Source organism: Ostrea edulis, chromosome 3, assembly GCF_947568905.1.
Source record: "Ostrea edulis chromosome 3, xbOstEdul1.1, whole genome shotgun sequence".
NCBI lineage: Eukaryota > Metazoa > Mollusca > Bivalvia > Ostreida > Ostreidae > Ostrea > Ostrea edulis.
This window is the reverse complement of record NC_079166.1, coordinates 14705272-14727386: the sequence shown is the minus strand read 5'-3', so window position 1 is coordinate 14727386 and position 22115 is coordinate 14705272. Positions and strand designations below refer to the sequence as shown.

The 22115-nt window shown below is 34.7% G+C and overlaps 1 protein-coding gene across 2 annotated transcripts in view; it reads left to right on the top strand.

Moving 5' to 3' along the window:
* The first annotated feature begins 727 nt into the window (after window positions 1–727).
* The window catches only part of LOC125674274 (AT-rich interactive domain-containing protein 2-like), a 34739-nt gene continuing 13351 nt past the window's right edge, over window positions 728–22115 (top strand). For both annotated transcript variants that reach the window (XM_056160173.1, XM_056160172.1), the window contains exons 1-11: window positions 728–1382; window positions 1477–1570; window positions 12050–12147; window positions 13239–13393; window positions 16866–17084; window positions 17208–17275; window positions 18251–18320; window positions 18639–18718; window positions 19051–19127; window positions 20012–20093; window positions 20425–20515. In XM_056160173.1, the coding sequence (XP_056016148.1) occupies window positions 1291–1382; window positions 1477–1570; window positions 12050–12147; window positions 13239–13393; window positions 16866–17084; window positions 17208–17275; window positions 18251–18320; window positions 18639–18718; window positions 19051–19127; window positions 20012–20093; window positions 20425–20515 (1126 nt within the window). In that variant the 5' untranslated portion in view covers window positions 728–1290. The remainder of the gene's footprint in view (window positions 1383–1476; window positions 1571–12049; window positions 12148–13238; window positions 13394–16865; window positions 17085–17207; window positions 17276–18250; window positions 18321–18638; window positions 18719–19050; window positions 19128–20011; window positions 20094–20424; window positions 20516–22115) is intronic.

The window sequence follows — 22115 nt, the reverse complement described above, 5'->3', positions numbered from 1 at the left end:
AACCATAAGGAAAGTGTTTGTCAAATCAATATGCCAACAAGCATGATTTTGGGACAATGCGGCAATATTCCTCAAATGGAGAAGCACTAAGAATACTAGAATTAACAGGTCTGATCCCAGCTACAGGTTTCAATACATCGGGCCCAAAATGCAGCTGCAATTATACCGGTCACTATATATACATTACGGGCAGTAGACATAGTACACCATCACATAGATCGAATAGGTCTCTATCACCCAATGCCTTATCAACAAATAATAATAATCTATATAATCTACCACGACCACATGCAACTGGACTGAATTTTTTTTAGATCCGCCCCCCGAAAACACAAGAGCGGTTTGGGTTAAACAATCGTAAATCCGATGTTACGTTGAATACTTTTATATTCTGTTGATTGTTAGAATACAACATCTTAGGTCAAATATTTATATTTTCATCATGGACACTAGCTACATAATCTTAATTTTCAATAGTTTTTCTAGAGGCAACCTACGACGGGTTATTTAAACTAATTCTAAATCATATACTATTCTTTCCTTACTATGAAAATAGAAAAAATAAAAATCGAAAACTCAATTTTTGTTATATGTTTTGATTTTTTCCCCCCAAAAGGCTCGTAATCTTAGATCCGCCAGGCAGATGGTTTAAATTTGACCTTTAACGTTACTCCATCGCGTCATCGATGTAGCTCCTTTGCATACAAGCATATAAGCACAGTTCACATCCAAAAAGAATTTATTATTACGAATCGATTCAGAAAAATGTTCAAATGGTGGCATTTCATCTTGTGCCATTTTCTTTCTTCCTGTAAAAACAACCACTCAACTTGCGCACTCGAATACAAGGCCACCGCCATCTTGAATATAACTACGCCGAATCATTGCTTCAATAGCGTCACCCCTCTAGTGATCATTGCTATTTAGGCATGATCATTATGTTTTTTGTTACGAATATTTCGAAGATTTTATGCACGTATGGTCAACTATGAATCTTGGAGGCTGATACACGGTGTCTTTTATCGGGAGTAATACTCCTTTTCACTGATACGGCATGTACTAGGACTTCTATCGAGCTGTGAGATCGATTGTTTTGTGTTGTAAGACGTGTGTGTCGGGTCGGTGCAGCCGACTCTGTCGGTGGATTCCCCGAATATTGAGGATTTTCCCTGCGTTTGACCACCTTTCTAGGGTACTGCTGAGTGCGCGGTGGTGGCGGAGTTATTGTTTATGTTTATATTCAGCGCGTTGTGCATAAATCATCGATATTTATCAATGTATTGACGAAAAATGGCAAAAATATTAAACAAAGACCCGTTCACTTATCAACAAGAGAAGGATGAATTCTTGACTACTCTCAAACAGTTTCATCGCAGTAGAGGGTAAGTTTACACATTGGGAATGTTTTCAAATCTTTTCAAGACGTAAACAATGTCATATGGTCGTATATTTGATTGCATTTTATTGTTTTTGTAGGACTCCTATTGGAAAAACTCCTGTTGTTGGTGGAAAGGAGGTCGACTTGTATTTGTTGTATCGACAAGTGATCAAGTTAGGTGGATGGCGAAAGGTAAATTTCGCGTTTGAATTTACCTCCGTTTAGTCATTAGTATATCAATTGCAGCCACGCGCGTCTATAGTTAGTGTATTAGTAGATATTATTATCTAAATATAGCATGCTGAGGAATCGCATGGAGTTCAATTTATGAGGCAAAGCAAAATGGCTACCACACAAATATCAGGCTGAAGGGGAGGGGCCATTATTTTGCCGACATGTCAATTTTGGTAGCATGGAATATTTTCATATGATTTATCAGTCTCATTGATACCCAGATTTATTTTCATCATAATTGCGTGTATATATTCTTTGTTATTTAATATATAGAATCTAATCATATTTTATATTTTTGCCACTCGCACCTAGATTTAAAATATTGCATTTAATTTGTAAACACTGAAAAGTTTTGAACCAATGCAAATGAGATTATATATAATACATATATATGTGTGTGTGTGTTTATATATATATATTTTTATATATAGTATACTATAAGTTTAATATTTGGAGTCATTATCCTTTTAATAATATTTTGCCCATTTCAGCAACTTTTGTAACCTAACTGTTAAATTTTGAATTTGATGAGACTGGTAAAATGATGCCACTGCAATTACTAATGGTCATAAGCTGTACGTTTATAACTAGTCTACAGGGTTGTGGATAACTATTCGCCAATGCGAGTAATATTTGCTGTGGGTGATTGAATATTAAGAATGACCTTGCTCCACATGCGACCAAATTTTCTCCTGGAACGTTTTCATTTTATGTTGTACTTTCCTTTTCAACATAAAATGTTATACTAACCAAGTTTATTTGTGTTGTGTGCACAGCAGATGCTAAGCACAGGTTACGTTAAGCATATTATGTGTGCCATAGTAGCCGCGTAGATTTATAGAAAGAAGAGAATACTAACAGAGACCAAAACTTCCATGAATATGAGAATAAACGATGAAGATCGTTTTCGCAGAATAGACTTGTTAATCGGTCAATCATGGCATTACTGTCGGACATGGGAAACGGAATGTTTTGTTGCTAGTGATGAAACGATTGTCGTCGATGATCGATTGTCGGTCATTCAGAGACCTACGATGCTACTAATCGATTACAAAATAAAAGTTGCCGACATCGTTGACCAAACAAAATCCGGAAATCATTTCAACTTTGTTGAAATTTTATTTTCTCTATGTAAAACCAAAAACAAAACGGCGGAAGATATGAAGGACGGTAACAACAACGACATTCAACAGTCAAATAAAGGAGTCTGTCTCTGATATCTTTTTTACATTGCAGGGTTCGAAATTAACTTTTTCAAGCACTAGTCCATACAGACTAGTCACTGTTGATGTTCACTAGTCCGCAAAGCATTTCACTAGTCCGTCCAGTATATCATAAAATGATCTTCATTTTATTCAATAGTATTTAATCAAACCAAATACATCACAGTTGCAAACAATTCAATTTCTGACACCTACAGAAGAAAAAGAGACCACCATATTTTATTTCGCATTCAAGATCTTAAGAAGCATACAATATTAACCTCCGAGTTAATCCTTTTATAAACGTCCTAAAGTGCGTTCGAGATCGACGTTCCTGTTGTTTTGGTGCTCAGATCTTAGAGTCACAGGAGTTCGAAATTTTATCAATAAAGTAAAAAAAAAATTCACTCGATTGACCAAGTCATGAGCTATAGTGTTATGAACTACTGTGTTAGAGTCGCAAATGACGAGAACGTGCGCATAAACGTACATATTCTCAGACCACACTACTTGTAATTCTTGCACCAAGAACACATTCTTGTGATGTGTACTTGGCGTTCGGAATTGGCAGGAATTTGACAATTTGTGCACGTTCAAAGAACGGCGGTCTCGAACGCACTCCATGTGTTTGAAAGATCAGGCTGTCATAGTCATGCAAACACTTGACCATGCAGGTAATCAACCATAAGTTCAAACATCTAAGAGACTCGGACAAATCTTGATAAAAATCTTTACCAATTCAAGATTGATTTCCGGATTTTCACTAGTCCGTACGGACTTGTGCTATAGAGAGTTCACTAGTCCGACACATTTTTTACTAGTCTCGGACTTACGGACATGAGTTAATTTCGAACCCTGCATTGAGATGATAGATAAATTCAATTACTTGATATATTGAAATTCTAATTTATTCTGATTTATTTACCTGTGAACAAATGAAACAGAAAAATTCAAATCTTGTTTCCATACATTTATAGTTATCTGTTTTGAGGGGAAAACACTTAAATGCCAATTCCGATTATAATCGATTATTAGTTGATTACATGTGTCTGATTATTGCTGATAATTGATTAAATGGTTTTTGGTCCAATTGTCCATCACTATTTGTCGCTAAAAAAATTCTTCTGCTATTTGGTCTTTATTGGTAATTGATTCATGTGGGCCCATGGATTAAATTGTGGGCACGTAAACTTCTGAAAGTCAGGAGCCCAAATGGCCCCTAACATGCTTGAGTTTTAAATGTTAACCAAACTTGTACTATCACAACAGTATGATAGTGAGTGGGGGAAAAAAATCCCTAATGAAATATGTATTGCTTGATGGAGGAAATGTATACAGGTCTCATTTAGTGTACCAGAAAAAAGCTAACACTTGATAAAACTATGATCATTTATAATTAAAAACTTATTGAATTCATTGCTTCATTTTTTAAAAAAATTTTTTTTTTTTTTTTGCAATTGATTATAATTGGGAAACATGAATTGTGTAACTTGATGACTGTTTGCTTGGGTCATCACAGTCATCGAAAGATTCATAGTTCTACAGAACAAAGAATACATCTAGATGTAATTTAGAATCTTTTGTGTACCATGTATTATAACACGGATTAATTACAACAAATATTTTCGTAAGTTGAGTCAATGTTGCACTGTACAATATTTTATCAAATGATATATATGGTTGATAATTTGAATAATGATACATATTGTTTTATTTTTATTGTATGTTTTATATTAGGGGTGGTACGTTACCCTTTCTACCCGATCCGATAGGTATCACGATACTTGACATGTGATACGATAAATATCACAATGCTCCAAACATCTTGCAAATAATAAGAATAACACGGTGAAGGGAAAGCAATAGTGGTAATGTACTGGCAGTATGGGAACGTTTGAAATGAAATACCTGTCTATAATAGAAGAAAATTCTGCCTCTATATACTTATTTAAATAGCAAGCATGGCGGAGTAGACGAATTTTGGATGCTGTACATGATTTTTAATGAAAAACACCTTCATTTGGCATGCCCAAGCACAAAGCTGGTACTCCTTTTGGTATTAAACAACATTTGGGACTAATACATGGAGCTTATTATCGGTTATTCATAAAATTATTTTGCACCTTTACGGTGATCGTATGGAATTATAGCCCTATTCCCGAAAACGTCAAAATAAAAAAATCGGATAGGGATACATTATTGCAGCTATACCAAAGGATGCATCACTTACTTTTGAAAATGCGAAGACAGGTGCACATGCACTTACTTAGTATACAAATTGTTCTTATCTATCATACTGTTATTATATTTGAGGAATGAGTACGGACTGCATTGTGAGGAAAGTGAATGTTTCTTGTTTTGTTCTTATTTCTACAGTATCACCACATATATAAATGTATTGTACCAGTGATTGGGAAGGCCATCTAAGTCAATGTGACTATGGCCCGGATGTTGACAGTTTTGATTAATGGGCCATTTTCAAAATGAATGGGTCCTCTATATTTTTGTAGTGCTATTTTGGTTGGTTGGTTTGTTGTATATTGTTTAATATTCTACTTGAGAATTTTCCACTCATGGAAGTCATCACCATGCCGGTGAAGGGCTGCAAAATTTTGGTCTATGCTGTGGGCTTACGGCCTTTGAGCAGGGAGGGATCTTTAAATCTTTATTGTACCACACCTGCTGTGACAAGCAAGGGGTACTGCATGAGGATCTATTTAAACCTGGATCCCCACGGGTCTAGGGCCATCTCTGAAAATGGTCAAATAGAATAGCAAATAAAATGCAACACTACACATTATGCTCATGTCAAAATAAAACACATCAGGAATTTCTTAATCAGTCGAGGGCATAATGCAAACACATTACTATAAATATAATACATTTATTTTGGTCACAATGAGTTACCTCCCTTTGCTGAATTAAGTGCCTCAATTACGAAGACTTACGGATTGTTTCTAGTAATTTTTTAGTCTCAAAATTGGGAAAAATCTTCTGGCATTTAGAATGGCACTGTGGGTTATTGGTACATACCAGTTTTATAAGGAAGGAGAATGCTGACATTACATTGTGGGTTATTGGTACACTAGTTTTATAAGGAAGGAGAATGCTGACATTACATTGTGGGTTATTGGTACACTAGTTTTATAAGGAAGGAGAATGCTGACATTATACTGTTTCTGTGAGGCATCCCATGCAGTATTCAAACCCTTACTGTCTGCTGATTAAGTTCATCAACTGTAGCCTGTTTGAAATTCATTGTATCAAATTGCTGCATTTAAACAGAAAGCAATTAAACAATTAAGTCATACGCAATGTATTTCCAACAAACATTGTATCTTTCTGCAGAAAAGTGATTGTGCACTTTGGCGCAGAGAACTCTTTAAATAATGTGCCATTTTTCATAAATTCCAATGTGACAATGGCGCGTATGACGAGAGCCTTCCCAATCATTGCATATTATGAGTTAAGTATTTTGATCTGTATCAGATCTGCTTACTGCTATTTGCATCCCAGCCCCATCATTTACAGAGTCAATTAAATATTAAGTTTCGATCCATTCAGTGTTTATGTTAACACATCACTGAAATATATATATGCATGAACTCTTCTAAAAATTCCAACAGAAGAAAACTTCCTGCATCAGAATGACCCCCGGAAAAATCCTGCATCCCCTAGGAAATGTTTAGGTTGACTTACCCAATTCTAAACCAAAGTGGCGAGTCCAAAAGTTTAAAACAGTATTTCAGCATCTTTACTTCAGTCTGGCTTGTCAAAGTGCTCAAAATGGTAATAATGCATAAACCCAACAGAGTTTAATAATGAAAAAAAAAACCCCAATAAATTGGGACATTTCTTCTGAAATATTAAGCAGCAGAACTTTATAAGTTACACAGAAGAGTGCTGGGTCCCAATCAGTGCTTAGATAATGGTAATTTTGATGCCAGATGGTGTTGTGAAATGTATAATTTTGAACAAAATCTTTCTTTGAACACTTCATCCCCCCACCCCCTGTCAAATTTGTTTATTTCTTAGTTATAATTCAAAGTTAAACCTAAATGACAGTGAATGAGTTCTTCTGGTTATAACCATTACTGACGATTGGTTAAGAATTTTCCAGTTGTCCGATTACTGGTTGGACAGCGCTGCCGTGTTGTATCACAGGCTGAGAATTTACATTGAATGTAAATCATATGATTGATATCTAGTAATCACAGGAACTTTATATTATTCAGAACAATATAAGCTTTGGCATTTATTTGTTTATTGAATGCATGTAGTATAAGTATGGTAAGTATATTGATCCATCATATGGTTCATCATCTTGTTTTAGCAACTTCTAATATAGGAATGATGCTGATTTACTCCTGTTATGAATAATAACAGTCGATAATTGATTAGCAATCACTGTAAGTGCAGTGATAAGAATAATCTATTGTTCTTTTAGATATCTTCCACATCGAGGATTTTTTTATCGCACAAATTAAGGGCTCAACATGAATTTTTTTCTTACTTCCATAATGGATCATAGAAATTGTTAAAACCCCATAGTCTTAAAATTATATCAATACACTATTGATTAAAGGAGCACCATGGACACAGTTTGCGGTTTGAGCTAAAAAATTTCGTAAATTTTATTTTTTCCATTCTTAATGTTTAAAATGCTTGGGTCAGCAGGGGCCTCCGTGGCCGAGTGGTTAGAGCATCTTGCTCGAAATCACACGGCCTCTCACCTCTGTCGGCGCGGGTTCGAATCCCAGTAAGTGAGAAAGTTTCCCAAGTGAGAAAGTGGTCTCTAATCCCAGGTACATTGTTATCTGATGGCGCCCTGTCTTTGTTGAAATTGTCAACTGATTCTTGAAAAAAGTTAAACCGACTTATAAGCATGTCAATGAGAAATCCCTTAAAAAATAGCCTATAAAATATACAACCGACTTTCAGATGGACCGACCTATACGCGATTATACATGGTAGTTAAAGCATTGTAAACATTAAAAATGGGAAAATAAAATTTGAAAATTTTCAGTTCAAATTGTGTCCATGCCCCTTTAATGTAGGATTTAAAACACTTTGCTGTTAATTAATTTCCATCAATTTCTTTAGCTCTGTTTTTTGCTTTCTTCAGAATCTGTTTGCCAATCTAATACATGTACATGTATATGCCTATGACCAATCCGGCCACAGTATATGAAACTTCCATGTTATTATTGTTTGCGCAAATATTCCTGTTTTGTTTCTCGTCAATCCCCCTCCCCATTTCCAAATTTTTTGCATGTCCATACAAACAAGGAAATCTCTTTGTTTTTTACTACTCTTTAGACTTGCAAATATGAGATAATTTTAAACCTAGCTGCTTTGGGGTGGGTGGGGGTAGGGTGTGCTTCAAAATATGAGTACTAGTATGCTTACAATGAGAACCATTCATTGGTATTAATCTGGGTGTAAATAAAGGTGAATGTCGAATTGAAACAGATGGATGATAACCACAGATCTATAATGATAAGTGTGCTGTACAGGCCATGTACTATTAAACAACCACACAGGCGGCAGTGTGTGCTATAAATAGTGCTGGATTTCCCCCTTTTAATCAATGCAGTATTGGTTGACTGAATTCATCAGTGTGTCAACAGACTTATCTCTCAGGTAAAGTTTTGTGTGACCTACATATTAGTGCAAGACTCATGAGGTCAGTATAGTTATACAGTGAGAGCATACTGTGAGGCTCTATGGATCAACACTACAGTAAGATTACATAGAAGGGATCGTGACCTTGAGAGGCTGATCGAGATGGGGGTCATTGCGTTATGTTGTCGTGCATGGTCCGTCGTGTAGACATATACATATGTTGTTCGGTCACTTCTGGGATTAGGAATTCTTGACATCAGTTAATTGACCCATTCTTATTGTGTTTTGATACATGGACATTGTCATTTAAATTTTACAATATTTTCATTGATTTTTAGTGATGTTCCATTGATCAGAACAATAGAAAATTAGTCTGTTGTTATTGTTGTTGCTATCAGATTAATTACAAAACATGTTTCTAATTATTGGATGCATGCATAGATTATTGATGAGAATATCTCGGCCACAAATATTCTAATTAGGTAGAACAATTTATCTGTGCTTGTGCATTGTAAACTGTTAAAAATGGCTCATTAATCTACCCAGAGATGGAAGACTAGGATAATTGTTTTATGTCAAAAATCTTACAAGATTAAAAATAAATCATACATAAAAATTTATTTTATTGTGCTATTTGATTTGATTTTTTATGTTTTAAACATGAATGTAATTCTGCTTAATAATATGATTATTTTGGTAATATTCACTCTAAATCTGAAAATTTTATTTTGTTGTAAAAATGTGCTATTATGATAGTTTTGTATACATGTACATGTAACTTTAACGTTGATGAAATTAAAATGAAGTTTAAGATTTTATTAAAATAAAGATTTCAGTTCTATTGAATATATAGCACTATATGGAAATCATTTTTGGCACGGGGAGACAATAATGTAATTTTGCTTCATTCAGAGACACTAGATAGGTTTTCTAACACAAATTTATATTAATAACAAAAGTTTATAAACCTTAATATAAATATTTTTTTTCTGTCATTGAAATAGTAAATCACAATTTTGCAACAAAAAATTTTCGACCCCAGAATGGGAGCTTAAATATTGCTTTAAATTAGTTGGTGTTAAAAAAAAATCCACAGATATATGAAGTCTCTTAATTGTGATTCCCATTACTACCTGTTTTTGTATAGTACTGTGTATATGTGAAGATGATACAATATGTAATAAAAATCTGCATTATCTTCTATATTGGTAGTGTGTGTTTGTGTATAACTTGTTTTCAGAGCAAAAGAAAGAAAACAATAAAAGCAGGTCTATCTCCTTGATACTCAATCCATGTTGTCTGTTCAAACAGATAAAAAAGTAAAGCACAAAAATGAAACAGCTGTCTTTCTGTCTGTTGATGTAGTTAAATCTGCTTCTCCAACAAGGATTGTAATCACTAACACATGGGCTGTCTTCCTAAAGCACTATGACTTTGTAATGGGTTGAATGTTATCAAGGAACAAAACTCCTTCTTGTCATGGAAGGATAATTAATCCTTTTGTGGAGAAATGTCAGTGTGAAATGCACACATTTTAATTGATATTCATTATTGGATTTATCTCCCCCTGCATTTAAACCTGTATTGTCAATGTCGTTCCCTCAGTTTGCATAATTTGTGAAGCTAAACGGAGAGAGAGAGGCTAAAAATGAGAATGAAACGGGCTGGAGGTAAATAATGATTTCATTTTGAAAAGAACCAGTTTATTTTCTCACTGAATGACATTATTTCTTGAGATAAATCGTCAACCTGAAATTTGATACTTGTTCTGTCTGTGTTCTGACATTGTATTTTGTTGAAGGGCTTAGTGTTTAGTAGCTGTAAGTGGCAGTCACAGGAGAATTTAAATTTTGGTGTGTAGACCGAGTCTGATGGATTTGATGAACATTTTAATATTTAATGTAGAATGGGATGATGACTATGATTTCTGTACAACAATGTTTTATCTCCAGTTGTCTGATGTAAAGACGATATAGTGTTGATTAATTTATTAATGCGAATTGTAAGCTTCCATCGTGAATAAAATGTGGCTACACAAAGCTGTGGGCTGTGTATCAATACTGAATATTCTGAGATCACGATGAGCTGTGTCTAGGTGTATAATTTCTGATTACCCACGCATAGGGATATAATTTCTGATTACCCACGCATAGGGATATAATTTCTGATTACCCACGCATAGGGATATAATTTCTGATTACTACCATCATTTCAGGTGTAACATGACTATTGTTACTATTGTAATGTGGGTTTGTTGATGTGCAAAATTTAATCACTGCTTAATTTCAATTACTTAAAAAGTACAACTATTTGTAGAAAGTACATGTTGCATTTACCATTATATACAGCTCTCTCTCTCCCCCCCCCCCCCCCCCCCCCAACTGTATTTGATTAATCTCTATCCCCCCCCCCCTCTCTCTCTGCTTTCTGATCAAGCTATAGGTAGGACACCTTAGTAAATAGTTAAGTATAAGTAGATAAGTATCCATCCAGTTTTGGGTGACTAGGATATTGACCCCTGTTCAGTTAAGGTAGGTCCCTAGTCCTGGACCTACTTGTGATTTCTCAAAAATTTGAGTTTAGATACTTAGATTGTTCATTTCAGGGTATGATAAAAACAAAAAAATGGGGGGTTGTCAGTATAATGAGTAAATTATGGTATTTTTATTACGTGTACCCCCATTTGTCAAACGGCAATATCAGAATTCATTGAAGAAGTCCTAGAATATGTCCATAAAATTTTGTTTGAGGTATGATGCTGCAATTTTTTTCCTCAAATATGAAATAAATATGTTTAACTAAATAATTAAAAGTGAAATTTTAACATAGTTTCATGTTTTTTAATAATGGTGGTACAAAATTGAACTCAATACAGGCCCTCGGCAGTCAAAAATACGGCACTGCAACACCACTAATATGAATATTTTAAAAATTTGACTTGTGATTTTTCATTCAAACTCACATATTATGTTCATATATGAATGCTTGTTAAAATACATTTAAAAAATCTGCCCTTTCTCAGCATAATATTTTCACAGCATCTCAATTTATATTTACATTTTTGGGCCAAAATAACCATTTTGAAGATGATTTTCACATAACAGAAGATAACAAATATATAACAAGATAACAAATATATAACAAATGCAGAATTGTTTTATTTAATTCCACAAGTGCATGATTGCATATCATGAATTTTTTTTAATTTACAGATAATTTTAACATGTAATACCCCGGCCTGTATATCAATTAAACAAATATGTACCTCTGGTTTTATGTGTGAATTAGATGACAAAAAATGGAAAGAAGATTGGATCCATAGTCTACTTAAATATAAGTGATGGAGTGTTATTGTATTCATTTTACTAAATTAAAAAACATCCAGGTAAATGTAAAAACAGTATAAATCCACCCAATAATAATAGTACGTGAACCAATACTGGAGTTCGATCCGGACATGACGTCACGCTACTAGACCCCTACTTTAAGTATACAGAATATTGATGAGAGCATGCATAGAGAATTTATTCTCTTGAAACCGTTGCGTCTGTTCAGAAGAATTGTAGAAAATATTGAGTTTTTACTAAGTTTGCATGTGTTCTTTTATTAGATAAATGACGAGCAGATTTGGGAAAATTTTTTGTGCGACTTCAAGATTCCTGGAGGATGTAGCAATGGCACCCAGGCACTGAAGTTTATTTATGTCAGGTAAGAATTTCTACAGTTGTTCAGTCACATTAGTGTCACAGAAAAAATGTCAGGGAAAGGTTGGCTGTATATATAAGCACACTGTGTATGTGTGAAGATATTCTCAAATTATTTGGCAAGGAGACGGGAGAGGGCTTGTCATCTTAAATATAATACAATGCAGGAACCAGAAATAGTTAATGGTGAAAACTGGAGAATTAGAGATCTGTTTTGCTGTGACGCTTTCATTGGCTGAGATAACAATCATTTTACAGTTGAATTCATTTTCATTCCACCAAAGGAATTTTAATGCTTTGATTTGATACAGGTGTTATGAGACAATAGACACTAGAAATACTGAAGGCTTGCTGTCGGATATTATTTTATTGTCCTCATATTGATTTGTTCACCTCCATTACCAGCCCTGATGGAGACAGGGTCCCCTGTAAAATTCTCTCAGCCATTTCTTCCTTCCGGCACACAAGATATTCTCATGTTTCAAACTTCGTCATTTCCATTTCTGTTGAAATTGATTTTTGAAGTCTGTTAAAAAGAGACAGCAATAATGTGGTTGATAATTACTGGGTTTTTATGTGTTTAATCAATAATCTAGGAACATTGTTGTGGTTACAATACTCTGCATTATTTACAGAAGTTTATTCAGACAACGTAGCATTGTCAGATGACATGAATTAGAAATGTTTTTCCTTGCTGGTGTTTGTGTGCATCAGATTTTAATGAGGATTATTTTCTGTGTCCTGATAAAAGGAGATTTAGAAGATGCTTATGATGTCGATTAAAATTGTTAATGACACAGGTAATAGGACAAAAATAGTCATGTTTTTAAATAAAAATCTTTGGAAAGAACCAAACTTGTAATATACTTAAATTTGTTTTTATTGCACAGTATGTGCCATGTGTTCTGTGTGTCTTATAGTAAACTACATGTGATGGAAGTATATTGCTGTACAATTTCGATGATATGTGACATGTTTTGAATAGATGTACTTGACAAGTCTATTTTCAAGTTTTTAAAAGTTATAATGTGGCAATCGGGATACTGTAAAATGACAAAAATCATCTACAATATGACAAATTGTGATTTGAATTAGGTACCTTGATGCCTATGAGAAAGTATATTTCCATGGAGCCGATCCGAACCATAGAGGCGACGAGGAAGACTCGGAGGGTCCCCTGCGTAAGAAGGCCTGTCTCCCGCTGTACGGCATTCCACACTCCTACAACTATGATCAACACAAAGTCTCGGGTATGTAAGATTGTCAGGATATCAAACTTTTATATTGTCACCGTGCTGATCTTGGTTTGTGTGATGCTGTAAATAGCCACTTTGATGGATATCTTGGTGTCAGTGATCTAACATAACTGCAAGGAGTTTCAAGAAAGTTTATAGAATTAATCCCCAGAACACTCAATATGCTGTCTGCCAATGCCACTTAGATATATACAGTAAAACACATTTATAGCAGAGTGATGGGGATGAACAATATTGATTTGATATAAACAGAATTTGTTGTATCCAATAAGTTTATAATATATTTAAAAACTGCAGGGAATGAAATCTAGTGCTGAAACAATATATGCTCCCTTCATGATATGATACTCTTTGCAATACAAGAGCCACAATTCATTATTTTCAATTTGATACAATTTATAGAAAAAGCAATTATTGATGGGGAATTCAAAAGATTCACAGTGAAAATTTTAAAAGATAAATGTTTCCAAAATGGCGAATGGTAATATGCCGGTGGGCTCTGTAGTTTGATCAGCTGTTGAAGTTCATAGCTGTTTGCACCAGATTCATGGCTGATATATAAATTTGATAAAGCCCTGAGCCCCTATTCTTAACAAAAGTATCGGACCAATTGAACATTGAATTGAGCATTTATATTGAACAGTATGGATATTGAATTGTTTCAGCTGTAGAATGGAAATCTCTTCGCTGTAAACGTGTTTGCAGTAACTAAATCTCTTCGCTGTAAGCCTGTTTGCAGTAACTAAATCTCTTCGCTGTAAGCGTGTTTGCAGTAACTAAATCTCTTCGCTGTAAACGTGTTTGCAGTAACTAAATCTCTTCGCTGTAAGCGTGTTTGCAGTAACTAAATCTCTTCGCTGTAAACATGTTTGCAGTAACTAAATCTCTTCGCTGTAAGCGTGTTTGTAGTAACTGAATGTCTTCGCTGCAAGCGTGTTTGCAGTAACTAAATCTCTTCGCTGTAAGCGTGTTTGCAGTAACTAAATCTCTTCACTGTAAACGTGTTTGCAGTAACTAAATCTCTTTGCTGTAAGCGTGTTTGCAGTAACTAAATCTCTTCGCTGTAAGCGTGTTTGCAGTAACTAAATCTCTTCACTGTAAGCCTGTTTGCAGTAACTAAATCTCTTCGCTGTAAGCGTGTTTACAGTAACTAAATCTCTTCGCTGTAAGCGTGTTTGTAGTAACTGAATGTCTTCGCTGTAAGCGTGTTTGCAGTAACTAAATCTCTTCGCTGTAAGCGTGTTTGCAGTAACTAAATCTCTTCACTGTAAACGTGTTTGCAGTAACTAAATCTCTTCGCTGTAAGCGTGTTTGCAGTAACTAAATCTCTTCGCTGTAAGCGTGTTTGCAGTAACTAAATCTCTTCACTGTAAGCCTGTTTGCAGTAACTAAATCTCTTCGCTGTAAGCGTGTTTGCAGTAACTAAATCTCTTCGCTGTAAGCGTGTTTGCAGTAACTAAATCTCTTCGCTGTAAGTGTGTTTGCAGTAACTAAATCTCTTCGCTGCAAGCGTGTTTGCAGTAACTAAATGTCTTCGCTGTAAACATGTTTGCAGTAACTAAATCTCTTCGCTGTAAGCGTGTTTGCAGTAACTGTGTTATACTGTATGATCTCTGCAATCTAGAGAAACTGTTGTATATCATCCCAATTTGTTTTTGAACTTTTTAAAAGAACTTATCATTATCCACCGCTTCTGTACAGTATTATGAGAATTAAAAACACAGCACGTGTATCAATTCATCTGTACATTGTAAATCCGTGCATCAGTGTGCATTAATTCATCTGTACATTGTAAATCCGTGCATCAGTGTGCATTAATTCATCTGCACATTGTAAATCCGTGCATCAGTGTGTATCAATCTGCACATTGTTAAATCCGTGCATCAGTGACCTGGACGATGTTTTCAGTTCTGAAAGCTCCATGTTTAAGTTACAGATACATTCATATGGTACTTGTTACATAGAACTTTTCAGATTAGAGTAATTTATGCCAACAGATGATGGTTATACAGATGTATTGAAAGGTAAAAAGGGTTCAGCAGTTCTTACTGTACATTTTGACACACACCTGAACAGACAATAACTTACAGACCAATAGCCGGATAGTCACGTGGTGTTGATGGTTCATCTTGAAATATGATATTTTTTTTTTATTGTAGCAGTGCGAGGTCTTTGACATTATAAAGGGGTTCTACATAAATTCACTGATGTGTTACACAGCCCAGCCATGTCTTTTGTGATGGCTATAGAAATTGTACAAACTTTCTCCCTTTGGAAACAGAATGGAAGATTTGGATAGATATATCTTTACTTCACAAGTGTTAGTGCCTGGTGCATCTCTTTGAAAATATGTGCTCCTTGAGTGAAAGTGCATGTATGGGGGTGTATGATATACAATGGAAGTGTTATAATTGGATATGAATTAAATAGAATAAAAAACTACATCAGAGGTGCCCCATTTTCTAGATGCAAGTCTTTACACTTCCTGTTGCCAGAAGTACTAAGTGATGACACTTGTTTAGATCAAAAGATAACAATGATGGATGAAATTTTAGGTCACGGTTGGTCAATATAAGCATAATACAGGGACATTTTCTTTATGTGTGTACACTAGTTTAAACAGTAGATTTTATTTTGGCTGCTCTTTTATAAGTTGTACAGTTCTATAATGTCAGTGTGCCTTCTAATAAGATTGTGATTTAGTCATAGGTCACGTGATTGTTTCACTAACTGATCAATCAGTTACAATTTATTTTCTGTTAGAGACAAATAGATTTCTCTTGTTAAATCTGATTTAGTGAGTTTGAACATAAATCTTGGATTCTTGAATTGTGATAGACGAGAATTTCACAATAGGAACAGTCTATTTTTATGCTACGTTAGGGCATTCTTCAGTAAATTGTGTACAGAGTTTGGGAACATTTTCTAGCCTTATCACTGTGTTTATTGATGATGTTGACTGATTATGTATGGGGTGAGAGGGGGGAAAAAGAATAAAAGTAAATGGCATGAACTGAAATGTTATTTTTTTATTTGCTTTTGAATGCCAAGTTCCTTCAGCATTGCCAAACTGAGTTTAAAGGGAGGAAAGACATGTGTTGAGTTGTAAAATACAAATATGTCCTCTCTGTTTGCTCATTTTAAAAGATGTTAAGACATACACACACCCTCCCCCCAAATTGTTATCAATGGTTTCATCATCTAATTTTATTTGCACAACATAACTTTAGAACATCAACAGTTGTAGCAAGTCTATTATTAACTTATTTGTTGTTGAATATGGAAGGCCTGAGTATGATAGAGAATATCATGTGAAAAAAAATCGACATGTCTGTCAAGATGCATTTGAAAAAAGGTAAAATGAGAGAAAAATGCATATGTTGTTTGTGTATGTTGTGTAATGTGATTTATTTCTATTTATAGTTGATTGTGCATGTTGTATAATGTGTTTTATTTCTGTGAACAGATCATGGTAGGACTGTGGTGGGAATGTCTACAGATTTTGTGAAGAACAATGAATTCAACAAACTGGAGAGAGCTTTATTATCAGGCCTCCCCAATGAGGTGGACTTTGCTATCAATGTGTGTACTCTCCTGTCAAGTGAAAGCAGACATAGTCTACTCCTGAGAAAGGCCCAGAACTTGCTCCAGCTTCTCATGGCTCATATAGGAATCTTCTCTGATGGTAGGAGTTGCTAATAATGCCAAAATTAAATCCTGGCTAGAAGTTCAGCTTGTACAGTATATATGTCCTTAAGCTTATTTTATCAGTTAAATGTTTCTTAATTTTCTTTTATTGAACTTGTAGATCACGGGACATATGAAGATGTGTACGAGTTGGAATGGAAGAAACTTTCTAAAAAGAATTTCATCCATGTGAGTAAAACAAAAATAATATAATGAAACTGTAATTCAGAAACAAACATGTATACTAGTCATGTCTTTTGCTGAATTGAACTTCAGTCTCTTAAGTTCTATACATCTTTAAGTAATCCCTTATCCCATCCATCCCTCCCCCCAAGTAAATAAACAAATCTACTTTTGTTCTCTTATGCTCCCAATCTCGAGATTTCTCAAAATATGATTACCGTTATTCAAAGTCTCATTACAGTCCTTTAGATTTTACTCTCGAAGTGCCAAGTGTCGGTATTTACAATAACATATTTAAATGTTCATAAAATATGAAAAAAATTCAGAACAATCTACCTAATTCTGAACAAAACTGGAAATCCAGATAAATGGAACATCTTTACTTCTGTTTGCCTTGTCTAATGGACTAGAGATGATAATAAAAAGCTCATCAGAGATGTAGTCTTCGAGAAAGAAAACCCAATAAATCCATTCTGAAACAAGTCATGGTTATAAGTTACACAGGTTTAAACAAGAGAGCTGGCTCACTATTGGTTGATTTATGATAATTATAGTGATGTTATGCCATAAATTTTGACCCTCTAAATTTCTCTTTGAACCCCCCCCCCCCCCCCCCCCCCCCAAATTTATTTCAAAGGGTCATAATTTATGACTTGGTTTGAATGTCAGCAATAAACACTGAGTGTTTACTCCAAGAACTGAATTGCCACTGTTTGGACCATGGTGAGGTTGCCATTGTTATAAAAACCTGCTTTGATAGCTTGATAGCCTTTGATTAGTTCTGCCTCTTCACTAGGTATTGATTGGTTTGATATATGAAGGATTGACAGCAGTTATTCCTCAACAATTATTAGACATAGATAATCAATTTTTATACACAGCCATTGATATTTGAGACATCTGTATTTTTGTATAAATATCTGCATATTATTATTATGTGCATGTTTATTGTTGTTGGAATATGTGTATTTTGTTTTTCAGTTTTGGTTAGAAACTGTCAAAGATGAGAATATTCGTGGTTTAGTTCACACTAACCGAGGATATGCAAAGAGTAAGCATTTTTCTGGATAATTTTTTTAACGGAATAGCAAAATCAAGTTTATATTCCCAGTTTGTGTACTCATAATATATAAACGATGATTGAATACATGTACGATGTTCTTCTAATACGTTAGAGCATTCTCTCAAAGTTAATCATCATGAATGGATGTGATCCAGGGGAACACATTTTTTTAAATGTTTGTAGCAGCAACAGATTGAACCATGCATTATTATCTATTTTTAGTTGTAATGATATTCATGAATGTGATGAGTAATCATGGTTTTTGATGGTTTCAATTAAAGAGTTTGAAATTTATTTTCACTGCAGAAATTCTGTTAGGTCATGAATTATTAAACCTTGGTCAGGAAGCGGGGATCCATGATCAGGAGGGTCAAAGGGTTATGCAGGTAAGGAATCGTTCCACACTTCACATTTTGACACATACTGTCATGGTTATTTATTGCATCTCTGAAAATGTCAGCTAGCATTTTGTTTTGTTTACTTTAATATGGTTAGAAGAGAGCAGCATTTTCTCTGAGCATTTCTGTTAATGAATTAATGGAGTGACCATTAGATGATGAAGATGATGGATATAGGCTGGACGGAAGTACTTGCTCTCATGTCTGATGTTGTACCTTGTGTAGCGTTAACAAAGTTTGAGGAATGGCATACCATGAAATGATCAAGATAGTCCGTTCAAGTTTTCGGATGATTATTATTATTCTGTATTTCGTTTCAGCTGGCTGTCATAATCAGGAATCTTTCTTTTGAGGAAGAAAACATGAAGTTTATGTCTGAAAATGATTTAGTGTTCAGGTGAGCAATTTCATAATGTTTTTATTTGGGAGTTAGATTTATTTTATATGACTACAGAAATCTTTTTATAGATATTTAGGTCACCTGAATTACTCAGATGACCTTTTGCTTTTGGTCTGCATCCCCGTTGTGTGATGTGAATTAACAATTGGAACAGTTTTCCTTCTTGATGACCACCATTCCAATTCTTTTCAAATTTGGTAGGAAGCAGCTTTGGGACAAAGGGGACATGGTAAATTTCAGGAATCCTGCACCTCCAGGGCCTTCTGGGTGGGGCAAATACTGTCCTGAATTGACCAGTATTTCTAAAATCTTCTTCTCTTCAACTGTACATCTGTAAGAAAAACTAAATGCATAATCATGTAGAGCTGGAGGGCTTCTGCCAAAATTGTAAATTTCATGATCCCAGGGGTTGAGGTTTTTGTACCAAGGTGGGACCAGAACGGTCATACTGATTAAATGTCTATCCTTAGGAAAGACTTCTTTTTAAATTTTGCTGACAATGTACAAAAACTAAATGCGTATTGAGGAAAAGTAAAATGGGATGCACTAAAATTTGTATTTCGCAGCCCCAGGGCTCTGAATCTATGGTGGGTCTAAAATAGTCATATTTTGTTAACACAGTATAACATATATTATGTAAAATGTTTCATTAGTATGAGCACTTCCGAGGTCATTTTTTTTTTTTTTTTTTTTTAAATGCATTTTATTTTTTTTACTGTTGTTGAATACTATAATTGAGCTTAGATATACTGAACAGGTAAATTATAGATTCCGCAGCCTTTGTGACTAGTGATACTTTTAGTTAATACTCACGTGACAGTAAGGTCCTCTTGTTGGGATTGAAGTAGAAATGAACAATATGCACCTTTGGTCTGTTTCAGATTTCTTATGCTGTGTATACACAGCTCATACGGGTCGCTACGACAACTTGCTTTAGATTCTCTGGGTAACATGGCAGAAAAGGTGAGTCTCGCCCTTCAGTTGATATATACAATGGATGATAATATTTTTGGAAATTCTTTAATGGAAAATGTTGAAGGGTATCAAAGTAATTTTCATATTTCTAAGAATGGATGCAAATGGAGTTGTCATTGATGGATTCAATTATGATGCATCACTGATATAATGGCGTTTGATAGTTTCATTGTATTATTTTTTGTATATCAATACAGTACTATTTTTTACGAAGCCTTGATCCTAATTTTTTGGATTTATTTTGTTCGTATTTTTTCTTCCATTTTATTGTAAAGGAAACTTTGGAAAAAAATAAAATGGTATATATGCTTTGTTTCAGTTTGTGCTTACAACAGACGATCACTCACATCTGGTGCTTCAAATTCTAAAGCAGTGTTTGTCATCGGATGACAAATACGAGGTGGTGAGAGGTATGTTATAGATATTTCTTATAGAAGAGACTTCTTGTCAAATGACACATATTGATTTTTAAATCCATATGAGGTTATGAATCATTAGTTCGACATTGAAACATTAGAACCTGGAATTGAAACATTAGAACCTGGAATTGAAACATTAGAACCTGCAATTTCATAATAATCTGCAGAAGTAATAGTATAGTATGACAATTACATGTAATATTCCGATCAAATTTACATGTTTTGTAAGTATCAATTACCATGTTTACACAGAATGACTTCATTAGTCTTTTCTATGACCGGCAGGAGCCTTCGTATGAAAGTCTGAAGTCATTGGTTTTTGCTAGGGCAGTGACCAATGGTTTCATCTTTCCTATCCATGGCTAAAAGCATTTTAGAATGTATCAGGCAAAAAAAAATGATGGATAAACAACTGTTATTATACTCCCAGGTCCAGAGTTTCGCCATTAATTTTTATATAGATATTTCCACCTGTTTCTAATTTCAACAAGTTGTGTTATATTTCACAGTCCTGTAGATTTTAATAGCAGCATTTGGATTTTTTTGTTATTAGAAATTTTACTTAGGGCTGTTCCAGAAATGATCAAATGGGGGGGTCGGGCGGCAAATGATATTTTTTTGTGTGGGTGGTCATATTTTTTCATATTTTATTTGGTCCGTGGTTGGACTGTTGAAAAAATATTTATTATGGGTAGTGGGTAGTTTCTATTGTTTTATTTTGTGCCACTTGGGTGTTGAGTTTTCAGAATATTTTTATTGTCGCTCTTGTCGTGTTGGTTACAAAACGTCGGAGGGAAAATTGAAAACGTGCTTTCGAAATGCTGCTTTCGAAATCGGAAGTAACATAGAACTATTCGAGTTGTCGCTCTTTGCAGCACATAACTTTCCATTACGGCACTCTTCAAATTAGAGGCGCGTTTAGTAGGGTCCCTTTGGACGTGATGGCGGCGAACTCTGTTCTGTAGATTATTACAGTTTACAGTGATTGGGAATATTTTGAAACCAATAGGTATTCCGTTTTCTAATAAAAAAAGGCAAACCTTAGTTGATTTATACGAGGGTACCGATGCGTTATATTTATCAGTCAGTGTGATGGTGATATAGAGGCCTCCGGGCGCGGGCTCCATTAGAAGACGAACGATTCGTGGAAAAACATATCAATACCCATTTCATGATAATAGCATCGTTTGGACTCCCAATCTTTCCAACATTCCCGCCATAGATGCCTTTGATTGTTGATGTGACATCGTTTCTTCAGAACTACTGTGATACAATGTCGCACAGGCATTACCGCGTCATTGACTAGAATGTTTGTCCCGAAAACCTCGCGAGATTTGTACCGTTTTCATTTTTAAAAATATTTTTGTGGTGGGTCTGGTTAGTTTTTTTTTTTTTATTAGATGGGTCATTGTAAAATGAGTTTATCAATTTGATGGGTCATGGGGTAATTTTTATTTTTTTTATTTTTATGGGTGCTTGGTATATACAAAAGGTGCCTCCCGACACGACACCCCCCCCCCGACACCCCCCATGTATTTATTTCTGGAATAGCCCTTAAACGGTATTAATTTTTGAATTGAGAATTTATTTG